Source organism: Diachasmimorpha longicaudata, chromosome 1 (genome assembly GCF_034640455.1).
Source record: "Diachasmimorpha longicaudata isolate KC_UGA_2023 chromosome 1, iyDiaLong2, whole genome shotgun sequence".
Taxonomy (NCBI): domain Eukaryota; kingdom Metazoa; phylum Arthropoda; class Insecta; order Hymenoptera; family Braconidae; genus Diachasmimorpha; species Diachasmimorpha longicaudata.
This window is the reverse complement of record NC_087225.1, coordinates 4756451-4777810: the sequence shown is the minus strand read 5'-3', so window position 1 is coordinate 4777810 and position 21360 is coordinate 4756451. Positions and strand designations below refer to the sequence as shown.

The following is a 21360-nucleotide window of genomic DNA, read 5'->3' as shown; positions in this document are numbered from 1 at the left end:
ATGTATTTTGAAACAAGGGAACCATGCAAGGTCGTGTTTACGTTGCGAGAAACTCAGGGCCTTTCAACCAGCCAAACAATGAAGAAAGGATACAATATGCGTGGGGCACGTGTAACGAGAAACCATTCCAAATATCTCGCAACAGAGGGTTTATAATTTTACGACCGTGACCGTCGAATACATTTCCCCCTATTATTTTGACTTTTTCGAGGAAAGTGTTGTGTGATGAATTTCGGAGAGTTGTAACTTGAACAGGCAGACTCAAGTATTGAAATTGATGATTTCCGGTAGTTTTCTACATGTGTGGAATTATTTTCCATCCCTTGTTCATTCTTCCCTAGCTGGATCCTCACCTAACTTTCTAATTCATCCGAATACATTTCCCAATTTCGCGGATAAAATCGTGAATTAATACTGCCATCTATGTGATTCAGGCCGCAGAACATCACACAAGGTGAGCTCCTGCACACAAATAGCGGTGCGGGGGGGGGGGGGGGCTGTGGGTTGGGTTGCAATGGGGTGGGCCGGACTCCCAAACGTTTCGGAAATTTTGTTAGGGGGGTCGCGTCGTTTGAGAACCCCTCACAAGGGTTGGCTCGCGAAATTTGATTATGGCCTATGGGGTTCGGTAATATTTGGTAATGAGTCGCCATCGTTATATAGACGGGAGAGAGTGCGAAATCGGAGAGTGGTAGGTTGGAAATGCATGGGTGGTGGCGCGGTAGGTGGGGCTGCTTCGCAGTGCGAAGGGTATGGACGTTGCGGTTCTCGCAATTACCTTCAGCCACGCGTCAGTAGTTGGAGCCTCCCGCAACTTGAGAGGCCGACAAAAATGCGATGCCACACGTGGGGCTTCGAGACGGGGGGAGTGGGGGCGGAGGTATCCGCCGGAGGACCCCGATTCACGGGGTGGTTCGTCGGGTGGAGCGGGTGGGTTCTCCCCTTCTGAGGGTCCGCTCCTCCTCTACTCCCCCTTCGAAGGGAGTCTGCGGAGAACACCCCCTCAGCGCCGTCACCGAGCCCCGATCCGAGCTACCCGGCTCAGCGAAAACTGGAAGGCCCCTCCCAGAGACGGCGTTCAACGTCCCGACCTACCCAGCTTGGTGCCGCGGGGAACCCCTCCCTTTAATCCTTTTTACTTTTCAGCAAGCAACCATGGCAGGGCTTAAATGCAATTCTATTCCGGAGGCTAAGCGGCCCCCAATCGAATCTCCAAGGGGAGGAGGCACAATTATGAGTCCGTCGTGTGGCGAAGTCTGCGCATCGCCTCCGAGCGTGCCAGAGCAACTCCAACTCCAGCGATTGCAATGAGCACTCCAGGAGGATGGTGCCTTCGAGGATTAGTAGTTGCCCGCCATACGTCGGGGCACTGCCCTCCCGACGGGGCAAAGGTTTCAGCTGTTGCCCTCTCCACGATGACGTCGCAGAGAGGGACGAGGGATTGACTGAGCAGCAGGGCCAGCCAACGCTTGGATCTTCAAGATCGTCAACCGGTAAGTTCACTCATTTAGTAGATCGAATTCGCGAGTGTACAGTATCCTAATGTCCCGCAATGCGACATTAGGATAATGCGAGGGACCGGACGCGCAACACGACAATAAGATACTGCAGGTAAACAAGTCTCGCCCAATTGCAGTAACCGGGGAGGTCTTTCAGCTCGTTCGTCAAGAGCGTCTGAACATACTGTTGCTCCAAGAGTCGTATGCCATTCGTTAGGCGACCACCTGGGTCATCTAAGGCCGAGGGCTTGGAATGCGTATCGCCGCGTGCTCAACGGAGCGAACAGGGGCGGTCGTAGTTGCATGCAACTGCATCATGGAGACTGCTTTCGTTTCCCAATTAAGCACAGCGCATTGCGTTTGTGCTGAAGCCCGCGTCCCCGGTCGATCCTTCTTCGTCGTCTTGAGCAACTTTCAGTTCTCAGACGACATCGAGGTCCACCTGAGGCAGCTTGAGAAGGTCCTCAGCTGTCTTAGGGCTTGTCGCGTTCTGGTAGTGGCGGAGGCGAACGCCGAACACTCCCTCTGGGACCCCAGGACTGCCGATCGTGGTGTCCTTCGGAGAGATCTCATCGAGTCCTTTGGTCTCGAAGCCAGGGCCCAACCTCCAGGGGTGTCGCGGGTACGGCGTATATCGACGTCACATTGGCCATTCCTGGCATGTATAAATTCATCCGTGCATCGAGGTTGCAGGACGAGTGGACCACTGGCAACCACACCTCCCTTAGTTTTCGGTTAACAGTCGGAAGGACCTTACCGCGCGTCAATAGCTCGGGGGTCGGCGCGGACTCTACCACACGGCTCACCCTTTGACGGGCCGACCGGGAAACGTTCGAGGAGACCCTCGATAAGGAGGCCCGAGAGAGCACTTGCCGACCATCTGCTGGATCTCCCAGCGGATGTCGACAGAATGGCAGAAATACTCGGTGACGTACTCACCAAAGCCTGCCAAGATTCGATGCCGCGTAGAAAACATTATTGTTTGAAGACCTGACCAGCAAACGGAAGTAGCTCAGTCGTCTGCGAAACGGCCACCGAAGAAAGACTACCTGCCCTGACCCGCATAGAATTAAGCAAAATAGATATCGTGTAGTCCTACCGGCCTACACTAGGTTACTTAGGACGTGTAAGGAATATAGCTGCAGGGAGTACGTCACTACCGAAACCAACGCGAATCCCTGGGGTTTGCACTACAAATACCTGGCGGACAAATTGCGAGTAGATGCGCTACTCAGCACGTACCCGACGATGATTCCAACAACGACACACCGGCCTAGGCAGACATTCGCCAACACGCGAGGAACTTAAGGATTCAGACAGAGGACCTACCAAACGTAATGGACAACCAACTTCAGAGTCTCATACAGACCATTAAGAATGACAAGGCTCCAGTAGGAGTTAGGGTCCTGAAAATCATCGCGATGAAGATGCCTAACATCTTCACCAGACTGTTCAACGCTGCCTGACGCACGGCGTTTTCGCCACCGTTTGGAAAGTTGGCACCCTTCGTGCACTCCCCAACGGAGTTCACAAGGATGGATCCGACCCCAAATCATACCGTCCCATTGATATCTTGTCGGTTGTCGGAAAATTTTGCGAAAAGTTCCTTCACAGGATCATGAACGCGAAAGTCCTTGCCGAGGACAACATATCAGGACGTTAATATGGCTTTAGAGTTGCGTGAATTGGTAAATTGCGGTAGCGACAAGAGGTATGTCATTGGATTCCTTTTCGATATCTCAGGAGCCTTTGGCAACCTGTGGTGGCCCCTAGTCCTCCAGTGTTTGACGGAACGACACTGCCCGAAGAATGTCTTTAAAGTGCTTCAGAACTACTTTGACAATCGGATCGTCAAAATCGTCTGGAGTGACCAAGAGATTTCCAAGCCGGCCTCTCGGACCTGTCCACAACTATCACTCCTTGGCCCCGCTTGCTGGAATCTCATGTTCGATGCCCTCCTCAAGAACATCCAATAGAACTTCGGCGATATCGAACTCACGTACGCGGCTGACTTTATCGCTGCGGTATCGGGCGACACGCGTTAGGAGTTACAGAGGAGAGGACAAGCTGTCGTTGACGAGATCTCTTCTTGGTGCGCATCAACGAAGCTCAAACTGGCAACGAGCAAGACCGAGGCAATTGCCCTGTCATACAATTTGCAGAAGAGAGCGCCGCCGGGGCAATTTAGGCCGGATAGGGCACGGAATCAACGCCGTCACGTAATGCCGGCATTAGAAACCAACCCACCCGACATTAGGATTGCCGGGCGAAACATTAAGTTCCAGGATAGCGGGCGGTACCCCGGGGTGCATTTTATAAGAAACATGCAACTCCGTACCCATACAGCTTATATACGGCGCAAAGGCAGGGTGCTGTTCAGTCGGCTGTCGGCTCTAATGCATAAACATTGGGGACTCCGGTATCGCACTGTTAGAACGGTTTTTAAAGGCGTCTTTGAGGCTGGCGTGTCGTAGGCAGTATAAGGGTGGGTGGACCGATACGAAGCATACGACTGGAAAAAGCTCCGTACCGTACAGGGGAACGCGCTACTGACAGTTACTGACGTGTAGAGGGCGGCTTCACACGAAGGATTCTGCGCAGCGCCGGGAGTTCTTTCTGTGGGTCTTTTATTGAAGGTAAGAGCAGCGCGCTACCAAGCCAAGCAAGGTATTCCGGTTAGAATAGGTACCATGGAAATAGACCGCGGGAATGAGAACGGTCGCCCGATTGACGGCGTCGAGGATCTAAAGGCGGAGATCCAAAATCTCTGCAAGAGTAGGTTTGAACGGGTTCAAAATGGTAAGAACGTCCTTGCGTTCTTCTCCGTTACTGCGGTGCGCCTGGACGCAAGTTGGTGGTGTGCGACCACTGCGTCTCCCAGGTCTTGATAGGGCATGAGCAGTTCCGTTCGCAAACCCACCACGCTCGGCGAACACTCTTATAAAAAACCCGCTGACGGGAAAATCGCAAAAACTCGAGAAACGCAGAGTCGATTCACGTAAATCGAATGTCGTCAAACGTGTCCAACCCTACCAAACCTGTTCCAAGAATTTCCTCTTTAACGGATCGTTGTGAACGAAGCTACCATCGCCGGGAGTTCGGTGGAATTGTAAACGACACATAGCACACGCGTTGCTCAGAGATTCCACGCGACCTGTGCGCAACGAGGGAATCGGTACGGGAAAAAATCCTAAGAAAACTACAATACAGCGTAATGCTTTCGGAGACGAATTCCCACACAAAATCTCAAATTAATTCCTTTCCTTTTCTCATCGGAGGAATCAACCGGAAAAGGCCTGTTAAGGGATATTAAACCAGGAGAGACTGGGAAAAAACAAAAACGAGGGTGGATAAGAAATAACGGTGCTTTGAATCACTACTCAAAGCGAGTAGTGAAAAAACCAAACTCAGTGAAAGTCTTTGGTGTTTCTTTTCCTTCTTCCGTCCCATCTTCGCACCGTAATTTAAAAAAAAATCAAACCTACTAATCTATCCGTCAAAGGATGACTAATCTCTGCGACTCTTAGATTGCGACTGATTAACTCCCTGATCGTCTTATTACGATAGAGAGGGAAGGGTTCGCGAGGATACACTTACTGTTACGAGGACCTCGCAAAATTGACCGAATTCTCAACTTGGATTTAGTGCGTCACCTCATATTCCCGAGAGGCTCAGCAAAAATCGATATTTTCCTGGAATTAGCATAGGTGAGGTCTTTTACTATTGAAGAGTCGAGATACGCGGTAGCGTATCGGCCAAGTACACGTTTCATACGAGAAAGATCGCCGAACGCTACCAAGTATCTATACACCTCACAACTTCCCCTTCCACTACCTCCAATCCTTTTTTCTCACTTAATAACATTATGCGATTATTTAGGTGAAAACTGCCCTTAGTTACGTAATATAAATCGCGTATCAGCTTTCCAGTGAACCAATTATCGGTTTTATTTATGGAATATTAAGGAAAATATGCGCATAGCAACGAGCTAACATGCACATTTCTCGAGTTTTTATTATGTCGATCACTAAACGGCTACATTGGAGCCGCTCAGTTGGCAGCGCGCAGTGTAGTGTACTATAGTGAAATACCTAATCGTGATTGGCCATTCGCTAGTAAGACGCTGGCGATTTTTTTTTGTCCCTAGATAAAAGTGTACAGTGCAGTGAAGTGTTGGTGAATGCATCGTCTATTGTTTTTTCAGTGTATCAACATGGCCAACAACAATCTTAATAACATCCCACCTCTGGCAGTTATGGAGAGTAACGACGACCTGGTAAGCTTTTAAATATATAAAACGTTAATTAAGTTATCCGCGTCAATATTCGGAGCCCATTGAGCTATGTGATCCATTTATTGCATATGTTTTTAGGGGGGGAAAACCACCGGCGTCCGTCGACGATTTTTTAGGTTAAAATTTCACACGGAAATATGGGTTAGTAATTTCCGAAAAATAAAAATAAAATAGCTGTATTTTTAATTAATGAAGTAAAACAAATAATTGTTAATGAATTTCGTACCTCAGGAATATTGTGATAGATCATATAAAGAAAAGTCTGTTAATTATTATGAAATATAAAATCATCTATGTCCATGTTAAATATGAGTCTCGTTAAAATATAATATAGCGTAACATTATTAATGTTAAAATATAATTATCAGAAAAACTTAAACGTACGAAGGTATTTGAAAATGTGAAATATTAAGTAGACAATAGAGAAAAACACTGTTTATGTAAAATAAGAAAAGTAGGTGATCACCGGAGACAAGAAGTTTGTGATGAATTTGACAATAAAAAAAAAATAATGGACCTTATAAAATGTCTAAACTAATTTGTTTGCGTTCCTTTTTCCCATTGTCTTTTTCTTATATACTTTTCTATTTTTCGTTTTTATTTATTCAAAGGTTATCTTGTTAATATACCTAACTTAAAGAAACCCCAAGGAATACCAATATCTGCGGTCAAAATTAGAATAAGCTACCGGGGTAAGGAATAGGGAATAAAAAGTTAGAAGTAAAAATATTCAAAATATATATATATATATATTTCTCATAAAAACATGAAAAACAATACAATTCACTAGAGACTTCTTAACATTAGTATAAAAGTTCCTTTACGTGAAAAAACTTGAAAAATATATTTGATATAGTATTAAACAAAGCCGATACATGCCACCTATCCATGACCACATCAGTACACCTAACCAACAGGGGCATGTACCGGCACCAACGATTAGCCTATGAAAACAATTGAAAAATGAAAAAATACTCCACGTGTGAATAGCTGAACAAGAGAAGGTGCTTAGATTTCGAGATTGAAATCCCGTTTGGACAACCCTTCACCCTTCAATCCCACCCCCAACATCCACTCACTTATCATCACTCCAGCTCTCGTATAGTCTACAGAAAAAATTGAAAATAGTCGATACATGCCAACTGTCCAGGAAGACATCGGTACAGGTAACCAAGAGGGGCATGTACCGGCGGCAACAATTAGCCTATCAAAACAATTTGAGAATGAAAAAGTACTCTACGTGTGGACACCTGAACAAGGCAAGGTGCTTAGATTTCGAAATTGAAACCCCGTTTGGACAGACCTAAATCCTTCAATTCCACCCGCAACATCCACTCACTCATCATCACTCTAGCTCTCGTATAGTCTACAGAAAAAATTAAAAATAGTTGATACATGCTAACTGTTCAGGAAGACATCGGTACAGCTAACCAAGAGGGGCATGTACCGGCGGCAACAATTAGACTACGAAAACAATTGAAAAATGAAAAAATAATCTACGTGTGGACAGCTTAAGAAGGAAAGGTGCTTAGGTTTCGAGATGGAAATCCGGTTTGGACAACCCTTTATCCTTCAATCCTACCCCCAACACCCACTCACTCATCATAACTCCCGCTCTCGTATGGCCTCAAAAAAAATACAATTAGCTGGCAACTTCTTAACATTAATATGAAAATTCATTTAGGTAGCAAAACTTGGAATATATTTGGAAAAATAGTAAAAATCTCATAAAAATCAAAAATAATTTTTGAAAAAAATGGCCAAGTCCACGTTTCAATGCATTGTGTTATGCACGGTTTCGTTAATTCCACTGGTTTCAAAAAATGCTAAAAATAAAAAAAAAGCCAAGCTTGTATAAATACACTGCCTTATTTATAAAGCCACCGCTCTGAATACAAGATTTATGCCAAAAACGCCTGATATTTGGTCGAAAAAAAAAATTCAAAAAAAACGCCGCGACCAACGTACTTGGCGCGGTTTTTCCTACTAACGAGAAGTTAGCTTAGGAGGTTCTTTACCCTGAAGCATACTTCAGGATCAGGAACTATATTGCCACCGGAGGTGGTTGCAGATTATGAGATGATGTGTGTTTTATTCCAATCAGTTAGAATCCCTCCATGGTGTAAGCCCAGAGCTGCCCAATAGTGCAACCCTGAAATTAAGGGAATTTTCAACTTATACCATTGGATAATCTGGCATCCACATATCAATAACTCTGCCACAGCAAGGCAGCAATAATGTTTTTGTTCAGGGACACTTCCTGCACCCAATCCTATTATGTAGGACCTACATCTACAGTGAATAGCAGCTCTCATCTGATGGGGTTTTGTAGAAACCGCGCCAAGTACGTTGGTCGCGGCGTTTTTTTTTGAATTTTTTTTTTCGACCAAATATCAGGCGTTTTTGGCATAAATCTTGTATTCAGAGCGGTGGCTTTATGAATAAGGCAGTGTATTTATACAAGCTTGGCTTTTTTTTTATTTTTAGCATTTTTTGAAACCAGTGGAATTAACGAAACCGTGCATAACACAATGCATTGAAACGTGGACTTGGCCATTTTTTTCAAAAATTATTTTTGATTTTTCTGTATTCATGGATGAACGTAGTTATTACGAGGGGGTTTTCGGCGCTTCCAGCGGGTAGATTCACCGGGATTTTCTAGGACTAAATAAGCGAAACTACTTAAAATTCCCAAATCTCGTAAAACTCGAGAACAGTCTGGCGATTTGCCGGAGGTAGAAGTTGTTCTTGTTCCGTGCGACCTTCCACCAAAAACGAAAACAGAAGCAATTAACTCTATTAAATCCCGTAATTTGGAACGCCAATATTTCAATCGGACTTTTTCTTTACCCGCGAGATTAACAAAAATATGAAATCTCATGAAAGTTATCAGATGGCTCAACATTTGGGGATTTACACGATATTTCCGTGGGCCCCCAAAAACCCCCGAATTAATCAAAGAAAGACCTCGAAAAAGGCAAAAATCTCGCCACTCAATGGTCTGGAAAATTAAAAGAAATAAAAGCCACGGTTTTAGCCACCCCGGGGTGGAACTCTAGTAACCAAAATCTTACTAAATTCTCTCTCTCCCTCTACTCACGGATTCCACAGATTTTCCGGACGTCGCAGGGTGCTGGTCCTTGTTATGGTGTCGTCAGAACGGATATCTCCAAATGTCCGTTACAAAAAACAGAGTTTATAATAAGTTTTTAATTATGAAGTGTCTTTGTACCCTTTTATTTTGAATATGCTAATGAGCTGAAAGTAGTACTCTTTGAGTATGTCGTAGAACAATTCGTGCAGGAGAATCCAAGCTGAGATGTATGGTTAAATGATGGAATGTTTTTCGCGTGAGTAGACTTCAGCAACTTATATTCAGAGACAGTCGATGCCTTGTATGGAAAAAATCCCACCAGGTTATAGCTTTTGAAGAGTGCAAAACCGTAGCGGGGACTCCTCGGTCTTGAAAAATACCAAATCTGCCAGTACGCTGGGACTTTCGCTACAATTCCATCACTTTTTGGAAAGTACTAACATTGCACCCACGGAGAACCTCCGGGAGGTAGTGCCTGGCATATTTCCAGATGTGTGGGACCTCAAGCATTACTGCCCCTCAATGGTCCATCCTCTGAATTCACAAAAGATGCCGTTACAATTAAAAGAAGATCTGATGGAATTTAGAACTCAGCGAGGTAGTGATTTCCATGGTTTAGTTTCCATTTTTTATTGTTGGTCATATTATCGAGTCCCAATGCTCTTTATAATGAAACACACACAAAGGGTCTTTACGGAGTTTGAGTTTTTGGATAGAGTGCCATTTTGAATGGTTTGGCCATCATGCGCTACCAGGAACACAGACCGTGCACATGGCATTATCATATTTCAAGTACTTCTGTACAATGTTAGATGACGTCCAGCTAGTAGAGGTTGAACCATCTTCAGGTTTTGGTCCCCAGTAAGGCGCACACGAAGTACAATCGTATTTTAAATGCGTTCGAGCGTGTCAGGAGGTTCCCAGTTCGACTCGTGGTCCGCGGGGCCGCCCACCCCCTGTGCAGGGTAGTTTTACCGGCCATTACACCCTCTGCGGGGTATATTCAGAGACAGTTCGAAGTATTAAAAGGGGTACGAACAAACCTACATATGGTTACTCACGTAGTGCAGGAAAAAGCAAAGGGAAATGAAACAACGATAACTTAACGCCATTGAGATAATTTCAAATATGGTAATGAGGAGTGAAGGGCGAGCTGCTCAGTGTGTATCGGCATCGTGGGAGGATCGACCAGAGTGTTTTTTTTAGAAATCTAGCAATACACACTAATTGTTTTTCACTTTGAAATGCTTACCCGAAGAAACGAGTAAACATCATATGAGTTGCATAAAGCTCTTAGTTTTCCTTGGGACTGGGCTCAGTTGAATCAGGTACATCTAAAAGAAAGATAGTGAGATGGGAAAAATCAAGTGAGATAGATCCATGAGATAGATATTGATGAATATTATCAAAATGATGTGAAATGTAATTAGTACAATAATTGATTCATGTTTGGGAACTATGAAATACTTTTAAAAAACCATAATCAATTTTTGTTCAAAAAAAGGCCATGTACAAAAGGATGATGTTCCCGATTATATTATGATGATTTACGGTAGAATTCCCGTTGAATTTCCGAGCGAGGTTATGATGGACGTCTTATCCCGATAAATGTCGATGCTGTACTGACCACCGTAACGATCTCGAAAACGATCGTGACCTCTCGTTACGGTGGTCAAAGATGAGTGGTTGTGGTCATTGGCCATTTGACTGCGAGATTTTGAACAAGGCCAATATATCAAAACGGTTATTTGACGGTTTTTTTACAAAAAATTAGATTTGTGTTTTAGAGTATTTGAATAGTTTTTGCAAATATGTATTCAATCGAAGAAATCCTTTAAAGGTCTCCGGAAGGAAGGTTGTTGAGGCTACGATGTCTCCTGGTAGGAAAAAATAAAAAGGCCAAATTTGGTTCAAGCATGGCTCTTATTCGGTCAGCCCTGTCCCGAAACTGGTAGCCAAATTTGTATTGAATTGATTTAATATTATGTTCGATTGAACACTGTGGAGTTGGAAGCTCTAGAGTTCTAGCCTGCACAGTGCAGTATTTCCAATTCTGCTACCCGCCGAAGTGTTCGTTGTGTAACTCATTTTAATAAGGGGGTCAATCACACTTACGATGCTATCCAATATTGAATTTATTATAATACAAATACAATTAGATAGAAGACCTCCGATGAGGTGACTATTTGGGAAGTTGAGATGATACTGAGGACTAGTACAAATTATGGAGACAACTTGGGAACAAAAGCGGGAGGGATGAAACAATGGAAAAGGAAAATGTCTAAAAATTTCATTTATTTGCGAGATGTAATTAGAAAGAGAAAAAGAGAGGTTCGTGTTTCTTGAAGACGATTCCCGAAAAAAGTCTGTCTGGAGGAATCAAGGAGGGTGAAATATAATAAAAGTAGGAATGAGGGGCAATAATGGCACCGAGTAAAATAGGCCCGTGGGAGAACGGAATCTTAAAATAATGCGCCAATTGAAAAAGAAGGGAGGATTATCTGCACAAGAACATTTAAAACGTCCAGAGTTGAAGAAGGATGATGGAAAGAATTTGGATTTTATTATATGTCTAAACAGTGAAATTGGCCATCATTAAGGTTTGCTAATCTGGTTGGGGAGAAAAACTATTTGAATGAATATTAAGGAAAATTCTTACATATAAATTGAATAATTTCATTTCCAAAGGAAAAATGAAGACGTCGGCTGATTTGATATGCAAAAAAATTAGTTCCAAGGCTGGTTACTCTTTAGAACGATAACGTTCGGGCCAAGCTTGGATTCCGCCTTAGACCCTGATTTTGGGAAATTAGCAATGGTCCGGGCTCGGTTATTGACGATGGCCCAAATAAGGTATCTTGAACTGGCCCGAACCGTGAATGGCTCAAACTAGAATCAAAAGTGGTCCTAATGCGGAATGAATCACTGAATCACTGAATTGAACTGTTGAGTTTTACAATTAACTTTAATAATGAGCAACCGAGAAATGTAGTAGAGCACACAAAAATACGTGTTATCGCTTTGATATCCGGGAGACGAAAGAGCGAGTTTGGGAGAGGTCACGGCCGAGAACAATCCAGATCGATGGCACGTGACCCCTTCCGATTGGTTAAAGGGCGTGTTTCCGGGGTTGATGTCTCCGGAAAGTAGCGCCCCAATTAGGAAAAAATGCCAAAAGGTCCCCTGGCAACAGCGGGTTGTTTTGGGCCAGGGGTCGAGCGGTCATCGTTTGCGTAGCGCGGGGGAAGGGAAGGCTGGGGTTTAGCCGGATTCCCAACAGATAGCAAAATTTTTCTCTTGTAAATACGTTATTATTTTTTATTAATGATCTAACGTTATTACGTATTGATTTTTCATTCTAAAAATAAAACCGAGGCGTGATAGGAAAAGTTCTTTTTTATTATGACATACCGCACTTGCACTACCAGCAGCACTTTTTTCGTACGAAAATTGTTGGCCGAAGAATACTTATTCTTTCAATAACCACCATTAAATTTTAATCAAGTAATGGAAATTTCGTCGTTTTGCAATTGGATTTTTGGTGCATAGCACGAACCCAACGCCTAAAAATTTCACATAAAACATAAAACAATTCTACCCAACAGTTCCTCTAAAAATCCGATTGATGACACTGCTCTGGAAGAGCGAACTTCACCTGTTGAGAAAGAAACTTCTGCGGATGTTGTACTTCAGGATTCTTCCTATGGACGCTGCACTGATTTGGAGCTGGCGGAGTCAGTAGACAAAAGTCAGCATATCCTCAGCGAGACATTCACTGTTGAATTGAATGATGCGGCTCGCTCTGATGCAGTGGAATTGAACCCCGATAATTTTCAAGCTGGCGCAGGTCTTCCAGAAATTATTTCTAATCACAGTACTAGCCATGAGCCCAATAGCACTCTCGAGTCAGATATAAGTGTAGAGAAAAATGTAAGTAGCATCTGTCACTCATTGTCAGAACTTTTTAAACAGAATTTTGAAAATGACTGGTTTTTCTATTTCCCAGGTAAAAATTAATTGTAAGATAAAATTGGAAGCGACTACAGAGCATTCCGTCGATGATACGAACGATCGCACCAGTCAACCAGTTAGAATGAGTCTGAGTGATTTTTCATATCAAGTGGGGAATCATGATGATAAATTAATCGAGAAGAATGAAGAGACGACAATCGTTGCAGAATTGGACCTAGATGAAAACAAGACGGAATTACTGGAAAATTTACGAGATCCATCCAGAGTAGGAAATATACCGGGAAAGGAGAAAGAAGATGTCTGTAAGCCAGTTGATGCGAACGATTGTACCAGTTTGCGAGGGGGAACCAGTCCAACTGATTTTCCGTCTCAAGTGGGAAACCACGATGAAAAATTCATTGAAGAGAATGAAGATACGACGATTATTCCAGACTCAGACTGCGATGAAAACGATACTGAGTTGCTGAAAAATCTGCGAGTCCCATTCATAGCAGAAAATCTATCGGTAAAGAAGGAAAAAGATGTTTATGAGCCACTTGACCATAATTTCAACGAAAAAACCTCGACAATACCTGCAGGAAACAGCACTTTTGATGAGCTACTCAGTAAGAAATTTGTGGCACAGAATGTAACTGTCACGGAATCGTTTCTTGAAGATTTACTCCATGATTATGGGCCTCAGTCAGCTCCTAGTGAAGTGGAAGATTGTGGAGGAGTAGTAACTGAACAATCAAGGAACAACGTCGAAGTTGACAGTATGAGGGTCGATGGAAATATTCGGAAATATCACAACAGTAATAAAACACCTTGCGGTTCGCTGAAAAAATCAGTGAAAACAAAAGGTGTGCCAAAGCTCACCCAGATTGAGATTGTTGAGCGTCCGTATTACATATTCAGAAAAACAGAGCAATGTGTACAGGGTAATCGTCGCGAAGAATGTTCCAGGGCTCATCATCGTGAAAAACCTGATGAAAGTGTTAATAATGGTCAAAATGACGACAATCCTGGAGTGTTTGGTAGGCCCCGATTCCATTCCACCATGTGCGATTCAAGAGATGAAGCCACTGAAACAATACATTCTCGAGATGAAGAAATTACCGAGTTTTCTGAAGATGGCGATAGTTCCGATAATTACAGTCCAGAAGAAGACAACAATCAAGAAACAGATTCAGATGAATACACGACAGAGGAAGAACTAGAAAAAGAATCCCACCCTCCTGAGCCACTCAATATCACACATCAAGGGAATCCACCTATCTCTGCTCCAGATGATAGAGACTTGCACGTAGATGTGTCATCGTCTGGGACAAAAAAACATTTTTGTCTCTACTGCCATAAATTCTAAACGAAATTGGCAAGACACTTGACTTTGGTTCATGTAGATCAGGAGGATGTGAAAAAATTTATGGTCTTACCACCAGGAACACGAGAACGACAGGAAATTATCTCTGTTATCAGAAAAAATGGTGATTTCGTATTTAATTCTGACAGACGCTTCAACGATGGCTCCTTGATCGTTTGTAGACGACCAACCCCAAAGATGAGAAAGACGACAGAAGATTTCACCGTTTGTGCTAACTGCAAGGGTCAGTACTCAAAATCTGTCGTACGACATCATTTTCGTGAGTGTGCTAAACATGATGGGAAGAATCAGCGCATTGTATTGGTAAAGGGAAAGAAAATTGCTGCTCGAGTGCACTCCCGAGCGAGCGTCGATGTTCGAAACAAAATTTTTCCATATTTGAGAGAAGATGAGGTCGTTAAGAGTATACGATACGATGAACTGGTTACCTTGTATGCGAATAAAATGTGCGAGAAGCATGGAACTCATCAGCATCTTTTCCAGATGATTGGAGCTAAATTGCGTCTTTTGGGTCGATTTCTCATTGCAATACGAAAGATTGAGAATCGTATTGAAAATTTCAGTGACGTTTATCAACCAAGATTTTATGATGCAGCTGTGGACGCTGTTCGAGTGGTAGCAAAATTTGACCCTGAGAAGAAAATCTTCGACGCTCCAGCAGTTGCTGCAGGATATGGCACACTTTTAAAGAAGGTCGGTGAGATTCTACGCTCTGAATGTATAAAAAAAGAGCGGGTGGACGAGCAAAAACGACTTGAAGATTTTTTGAAATTGCTTGAGGAGGATTACGGTACGAGCATTAACCGTGCAGTAACCGAAACACAAACGCAAAACAATCGCAGAAAAGAAGTGATACTCCCGACTACGGATGATATCAAGAAGCTGTTTGCTTATGTAACAACAGAGCGCAAAGCGCATTTCGAATATTCTGATTTCTTACCATTTCGTCAACTTTACGGTAATTTACCTTTGGTGGTAGACACACTTCTGAGGGTTGTCATCAATTAACCAAGAACAAGGAACAAGTTCAATTAGTTTTTTTTTATCCTTAAGTTCAGCAACCAATTCCACCACCGCAAACTGATATTCCGTCTCGATATCCATCATAGATTGATATTTAAGCTCAATGTTTTTTGGGAAGTGATAGCTTCCCGACGGGAATTAAATATTCGTTTTTGTTTGAAACGTCCCGTGGTTAAGGGGAAGTAAGGAGGGCGAGTAGGTGAGTGATGAGGATGCGGATGGTGAAAATGAGGGCAACCGGGAGATACCACTGAAAAGCACGCACGTGTTTTTCTAATCGTCACTTTACTAAAAATAATGATGAGCACTATACATAGCGAATGTCCTAACGAGCGGTCACTATGAATTTATGATGAGAATTACACTTTTTATACCGTAACAATTTGAACACTTTACGAACCTACAGCGGTGTTCCGTAGCGCGTTCACCGGTATTTCCGCGGTTGAGACGTCCAGGAAATGGCGCCTCAATCACAAAATATTCTAGTTAGGCCTCTGATTCGGATGGTCCTGGTTAGGATTGTTGTGTGTGGGTTTTCAGTTTTTATTTCTCACTAGGGTGTCGGGTAAGTCGCCCGTGGAGCGCTGAAGCACTGTGCTCACTGGAAGCGAAAAGCTTTGAAAATAATTTCTAACACTCTCAACAATTTTGGGTTCCACTTGGATCTGAGTTTAATATTCACTTTCACAACTACCAAATTCAGAACAACCGTTCACGTTGAAGTCGAAGACGAGAAAGAGATCCCTTTTAGTTGTACAAATCTTGCTTAAAAATAATACTAATTCTACGTTCAACACCTAAACGGAGTAGGGAGCCAATCACGACGCTAAATTAATCTAGAGGGCTCTCCCTAGACGTAGGACCCAACGTCTACAGGAAGGGGGGGTGTAGTAAGCGTTCTCAGAGGAAAAGAGAGGGGAAAGTTTGGGACTGCGGGTTGAGGGGGTGAGATCACGTGTTTTTAGGTGTAGAAGAGGGGTAGACATCTGGAGGTTGATAGTAAAAGAGAGAGAACGAGCGTTCCTCGAGAATCTGGACTCTAAGCAGTGTCCAGGCAGAATCAAAGGAAAAAACCAGAAAAAACTTTGATTAAACCACTGCTAATGATTTATTATCTAATTACAAGCTATTTCAATCCTATTTGTCCTGTGAGTCCGATAAATTTGATGCTTGGGAGTGCCTTCGTCATAGCGTCGGCCAGCTGATCACCTGTTGACACATGTTTTAATTTAATTAGACCTTCTGAAATTCTCTCTCTTGACAAATAATATTTAATACTGTTTAATGAGGGACTTGGATAGAAGGGAATGGGTGAGGGGGGAGGGCGAGCCGCTCCTGGAAAAAAGAACGCACTCAGCACCTCACCACAGGTCAGTTTTAGTTTACAAGAACATCCGTCACTTGACAATATTGTGTATAAAACTTATTAATGAGCGGTTCCGATAACAAAAAACTTAATAATTGGTCCGATATCCGCTGTACCGAAAAACCCGTTAAATAGCCGGTCGAACGCTCGAGATACTTCGAACTGTGTGAGCGAAGCGGTAGAAGAAAACACGTGTAGTGCGATAAGACGCTCCGAACAGGAATGAGCGGGCGATTAGCCCGTTCGGCTAAATCATAGGGCTAGCATTGACCTAGCCCTATGATGTCTGGTCTGCACCATACGCTCTGAAACACCATTCAATTGAGGAGTTCGTGGAATTATCAAATGGTAACTAGTCAGTACAATAATCTTTCAGCTTATTTCAGAGATAATCACGCCGATTATCGCTATACATAATTTACTAATTTGAGATTGAAAGGACTTTCACTGTTAACTACAAAATCCTTGAAAGCTGAAAACACTTCAGATTTGTATGTCAGCAGATAAGTAACGCAATAATGGGTTTTCTGATCTATAAAAAATACAAAGTAATTTCTGCCATCAACCCTAGGAGGAGTGATCGGCCCTGCTACGTCCGAATGTAAAATAAACAACGGATGTTTCACATGCTCTCTGTCTTTCTCTTTTCCGAAGGGTAAACATCTCTGCTTCGTGAAAATACACGATTCACATAGACTATCATCTAGAATAATTTTATCAATCAATTCCGAATCATTTACCATTTGTTTAGATATTTTAATTGTAAACATTTTGATTTACTCAGGTGGCCCAAATATCGATACCACAGCTCATAATTATTTTTAATATTAGCAATATTTACCGTCATGTAACTAATCTCGACATCAATGGTATTAAATTGTTTCCAGACTTACCTTCCATCAGGATTCCATCGTTCTTACTTATCTAAAAAAGTATACTTTTTTCGTCGAATAAAACTGTTAGACCAGCCTCTCGCATCCTTGCGATTGATAGCAAGTTGTGTGGGATCTCGGGACTGTACAGTACGCCCTCCAAAGTTCCCTGGATGCCGTTGTTGCTGATCATGTTCAGGATCTCCTTCTTTGTCGCACTTATATAGCGCCCATTTTTCGCCACAGAAATCTTCATTGTCACTGGCAAGTACACACAATTTTCAACCACATCACTTCGATTTATGATATGGTCGGACGCTCCGGAGTCCAAAATAATAACAATTTGGTTGTCACCCTCAACTTGCTTTGGGCAACTGTCCATAATAAAACAATAACCATCTTTACTTGATAAAACAATAACCATCTTTACTTGATAAAACAATAACCATCTTTACTTGATAAAACAATAACCATCTTTACTTGATTGGATGTGTTGAGTGGCTTGAACAGTATTTACTGTGTTCGGTTTCCCTTTCTCTGGGGTCTTTTTGATCCATGAGCGTACTCGTTTCTCTTTCCTTTGTTTTTCTTCAAGCTGTGCTCTTAAGAAGTGTCTGCAGGGGTTGCGCAGTTGTCCGGGCAAACCGCAATAAAAACACTTTTCGTTAAAAGTCGGGTTTTTAGGATTTGACCTTTGCACCGCATGAAGAAAATATCGTCGTATTGAATTCTGTTAAATAAATTGAGTTTCTAGATTAATGCTAAGGGTGGATGGGACTGGAAAGTGAGGAAGTTCGATGGGAAACAATAAATTGCAAGTCGCTCCCCACTCACACTCGAGGAGTTGAATGGGATGGAACGAACCATTAACGTTGATTGGAAGAAGAGGCTCGACCTTCACATGAGTTCAAGCGACGAGTTAAATTCCACTCAAGAGGACATCATCAAGTGGACTTTCCAGCGAGCAACAGTCCTGAAGAGAGTGTGTCTCAGGATGATCTTTCGCCTAGCGGAGGGTTGCAGAGAAAATCAACCCAGAGCAGCTGAACCACATCAAGTCGGCGACATCAACTATAGCACATCAGCTTACCTCCATTCGATGGGAAGTACTCAAAATGGAAACAATTCAGCAACCCGTTGCAGTCATTGGTAGGAAGAGACCAATCCATCGCGCCAGTGCAGAAGCTGGTTCGACTGAAAGAAGCTCTGCAAGGAATAGCTGCCAGTTTTATATCTATCTTTACAGTTACTGGTGACAATTACGTGAAGGCTTGGGAGAAGCTTAGGAGGAAGTACGAGGATCCCAGATTGCTAGCTCAAGCTCTTTTCATCGAATCTTCAACCTTCCGAAAATGACCAAGCCAACTGAGGAAAGCCTCAGCGCCAATTCAGCAGCCGATCTAGAGACAATGGAACAGCTTCGCGCCATGACTGGCCTACCCAAGGAGCCACTCATCGAACCGATGATTGTACATCTACTCAGGAAGTCGCTGGACATAGAGAGCCTGGGAGCTGCATGTGGGCAACTTTAAGGACTTTCCTACCTTGCAAGAATTCACCAGCTTCGTTGATTCCTGCGGCAGATATATCAACGCTGGCTCGAAGGTATACTCAAGTGCAGAGAAACATCACCAGAGTACTTCAGCAGTGCATCACCGAAAGAAGAGCGCTCTCGTCGTAGCGAGTGCTCAGAGAGAGTCAGGGCAAGCCACAAATGATCTTCCACAGGACAAAGTGTGCCTTCTGCAAGGAGGCACACTTCATCTTCAGCTGTCCTAAATTCATCGATCTATCACCTGAGAAGAGGAATGCGTTTATGGCCAGCAATAGGTTGTGTTTCAATTGTCTTGGATCACATCTCCTCTCCAAATGTACGAGCAGCAAGACTTGTTACACCTGCAGGAGGAGACACCACACCTTCATTCATGGCTGAAGGTCTTCTCCAGCAGGAGACCAACCAATCGCCGGACCCTCGCAGAATGGAAGTGAGTAAAAATTCCTACTCAGAATCCACTCGAGCACTCATTGATCGCATCTAAACGACATCTCAGTAGCACGAGAAAATTCACCACCATCAATCAAAAGATCCGTGAGTCAACGGAGGAAATCAACCAGGAAAGGATCGATAATCAGGAAATCAGCCAGCAGAGCAGTCATCATTCTTCAAGAAATCATCAGCACGTACTGCTCGCAACAGCAGAAGCGATAGCCTATTCAGCAAAGGGCTATCCACTCCTAGCAAGGATATTAATTGATCAAGGCCCAGAGCTATCGTTCGTCTCTGACTCTACTCCATTAACTTCAGCTTCAGCGGAAGTTATCAACAATAGAAATAGCAGGAATAGGAGGAATCCACTCAGGTCGCACGAGAGGAGTCGGTTCAATACTTCTCCAAGCAGTCCACACCACTAAATAAATTCAGATTCACGCACATATTTTGAAGAAGCTCACCGTGAGACTGCCATCGTTCTCGTGCCCGACAACCGGGATCAACCATATCCAAGGTCTTCAACTAGCCGATCCCGGCTATCTTATACCTGGTCCGATTGACATTATCATCGGGGCGGACATCTACGGGCGGATCATCGAAAACAGAGTCGTCAAGCCCAGACGATCTCACCTAGTTGCCAAACAAATGATTTTCGGTTGGGTAATCACCAGGCCAATCAAGAATCAAGGTTTTTCACCGAGAGTATCCGTAACGGCAGTGAGGAACTCATCGAACGAGCAAATTATTAGAGCTACTGCAAAAATTCTGGACCCAGGAGGAGTAACCGTACAATTCCCATCAAGAGCTATCACCAGAGGCAATCGAGTGCGAAGAATTCTTTAAGCGCCCCCTCACCAGAGATATCAAAGGACGGTATACATTGAGACTGCCCTTAAGGACATCAGCAAAAATGCTAGGAGAATCGAGATTCATTGCCTCCAGGCAACTTCAAGCAGTCACAAGGCGCCTCGCATCAAACGAGGCTTACGCCAAACTCTACAAAGAATTCTTCGAGGAGTACGGATCACTTGGATACATGAGGAACTCAACAGAGAGCACAGAAGCCGCAATATCCTATTATCTACCACATCACGGGGTTCTACGCACAGACGCAAATCACAACAAAGTTAAGAGTTGTGTTCAACGGACCACGTCCATGTTCATTGGAGTTATCGCTGAATGACATCCTCTACCCTGGTGAGAAACTTCATGTTGACACAATGAACGTCTTGACCTGGCTTAGAAGACATCGGTTCGCCTTTGGAACAGACATCGTGACGATGTTTAGATAAATAGCAGTACATGAAGACGATTGGGATCGACAACGGATTCGGTGGCTTAACGAGAATCATTAGCTCATCACCTACAGATTTACCACAGTAATCTATGAACACAATTGTTGTCCATGGCTCTCACTTCGAGTCCCTCAACAATTAGCCGAAGACGAAGGTCATCGCTATCTAGCCGCCGTCAAGACTCTCCCCAAAGACCATTATGTAAATCACATTTACGGCGGAGCAGACACAGCGCATCGACTTAAAGGAATCGCTTGGCAGTTACAAGGTCTCTGCGAAGCGATGATAACGACGATTGATGTTGAAGAATAACTGGATTTTTCTGATCCGAATCCAATGAGTTTCGGAGACATCGGTCTCCAAGTATGGCGTGAGCGACGCTATACAATGATCGGCTTCCCGTGAATTTCCAGCCCTCAAAGTGTTGATTTCCCTTTTGATCGTGAGAAGCCTATTGTGCGCGAAGTCCTTCTACCGACATAATCCATCGTGGATATATGTCACGGCAACTAATGAGACACTCCATAAATATACTCCGATATTTTCTTATTCCAAAGCTCGTCACCTCTACACCACTGGATTCGCGACTATG

At 43.5% G+C, this 21360-nt stretch overlaps 4 protein-coding genes across 5 annotated transcripts in view; 3 read left to right on the top strand and 1 right to left on the bottom strand.

Annotated features, from left to right (window-relative positions):
* LOC135168107 (uncharacterized) overlaps nt 1–21360 on the bottom strand; it is a 90586-nt gene that overhangs the window by 23932 nt on the left and 45294 nt on the right. The gene's annotated exons all lie outside the window — the stretch shown is intronic.
* LOC135168842 (uncharacterized) lies at nt 542–12606 on the top strand. 2 transcript variants are annotated; one of them, XM_064133441.1, is made up of 3 exons: nt 542–1493; nt 5704–5775; nt 5872–6465. In XM_064133441.1, exon 1 carries the CDS (start codon nt 838–840, stop codon nt 1309–1311), a length of 474 nt encoding a protein of 157 aa, XP_063989511.1. In that variant the 5' UTR covers nt 542–837; the 3' UTR covers nt 1312–1493; nt 5704–5775; nt 5872–6465. The 2 variants fall into 2 exon arrangements, with proteins under 2 accessions (XP_063989511.1, XP_063989501.1); XM_064133431.1 differs by lacking the exons at nt 5704–5775; nt 5872–6465 and adding an exon at nt 12493–12606.
* LOC135168812 (uncharacterized) lies at nt 12485–14204 on the top strand. Its single transcript, XM_064133364.1, has 2 exons — nt 12485–12817; nt 12894–14204. Exon 2 carries the CDS (start codon nt 12981–12983, stop codon nt 14202–14204), a length of 1224 nt encoding a protein of 407 aa, XP_063989434.1. The 5' UTR covers nt 12485–12817; nt 12894–12980.
* The window catches only part of LOC135168808 (uncharacterized), a 48883-nt gene continuing 41787 nt past the window's right edge, over nt 14265–21360 (top strand). Inside the window, exon 1 of the mRNA XM_064133350.1 lies at nt 14265–14915. Coding sequence (XP_063989420.1) covers nt 14265–14915 — 651 coding nt within the window. The remainder of the gene's footprint in view (nt 14916–21360) is intronic.